This window comes from Egretta garzetta, unplaced genomic scaffold (assembly GCF_000687185.1).
Source record: "Egretta garzetta isolate BGI_Z169 unplaced genomic scaffold, ASM68718v1 scaffold327, whole genome shotgun sequence".
Lineage (NCBI taxonomy): Eukaryota > Metazoa > Chordata > Aves > Pelecaniformes > Ardeidae > Egretta > Egretta garzetta.
In genome coordinates, this window is record NW_009260177.1 from 28,309 (window position 1) to 28,734 (window position 426).

General features: G+C 67.4%; 1 protein-coding gene across 1 annotated transcript in view; it reads right to left on the reverse strand.

Annotated features, from left to right (window-relative positions):
• The window catches only part of PRIM1 (DNA primase subunit 1), a gene marked incomplete at its 5' end in the record, with an annotated part of 3,064 nt that continues 2,638 nt past the window's right edge, over positions 1–426 (reverse strand). Inside the window, 3 exons of the mRNA XM_035897179.1 lie at positions 1–66; positions 173–271; positions 348–415. Of these exons, the coding sequence (XP_035753072.1) occupies positions 47–66; positions 173–271; positions 348–415 (187 nt within the window). The remainder of the gene's footprint in view (positions 67–172; positions 272–347; positions 416–426) is intronic.

Here is a 426-nt window from a genome sequence, read left to right on the forward strand (position 1 = left end):
TGGGGCGAGGAGTGGGGCTGCCAGCGCGGCCCCCGGCTGCGAGGCCTCAGAATTCTCCTTGCAGGTCTGCAAAGAGGAGAAAGGGGAAGTTTTACAAAGAAAGAAGCAGTTTCTGAGCCAGGGGTCCCCCCCTTGGAGCCCCCCCCTTGGGGTCCCCCAGCCTGGCGCTTACCGCTTCTCCGGAGCAGCTCTCCCCTCCGGGCACGCTCCATCTCCTCCACAAACTGCTCGAAGACCCGCACGTAGGGCGCCAGGCTCGTCTTCTTGTAGTCTGGAGGATTTGGGGAGCTGAGCAGGAGCGGGTGCAGGCAGCAGGGACCCCCCACCCTGGCCCCAGCACCGCTCACCCCGCGCACGGCGCTTCGGCTCCGTCTCCCCGCCGTCCTCCTGCTCCCCGTTATCACCGGCCGCATCCCGCTCCCGGCA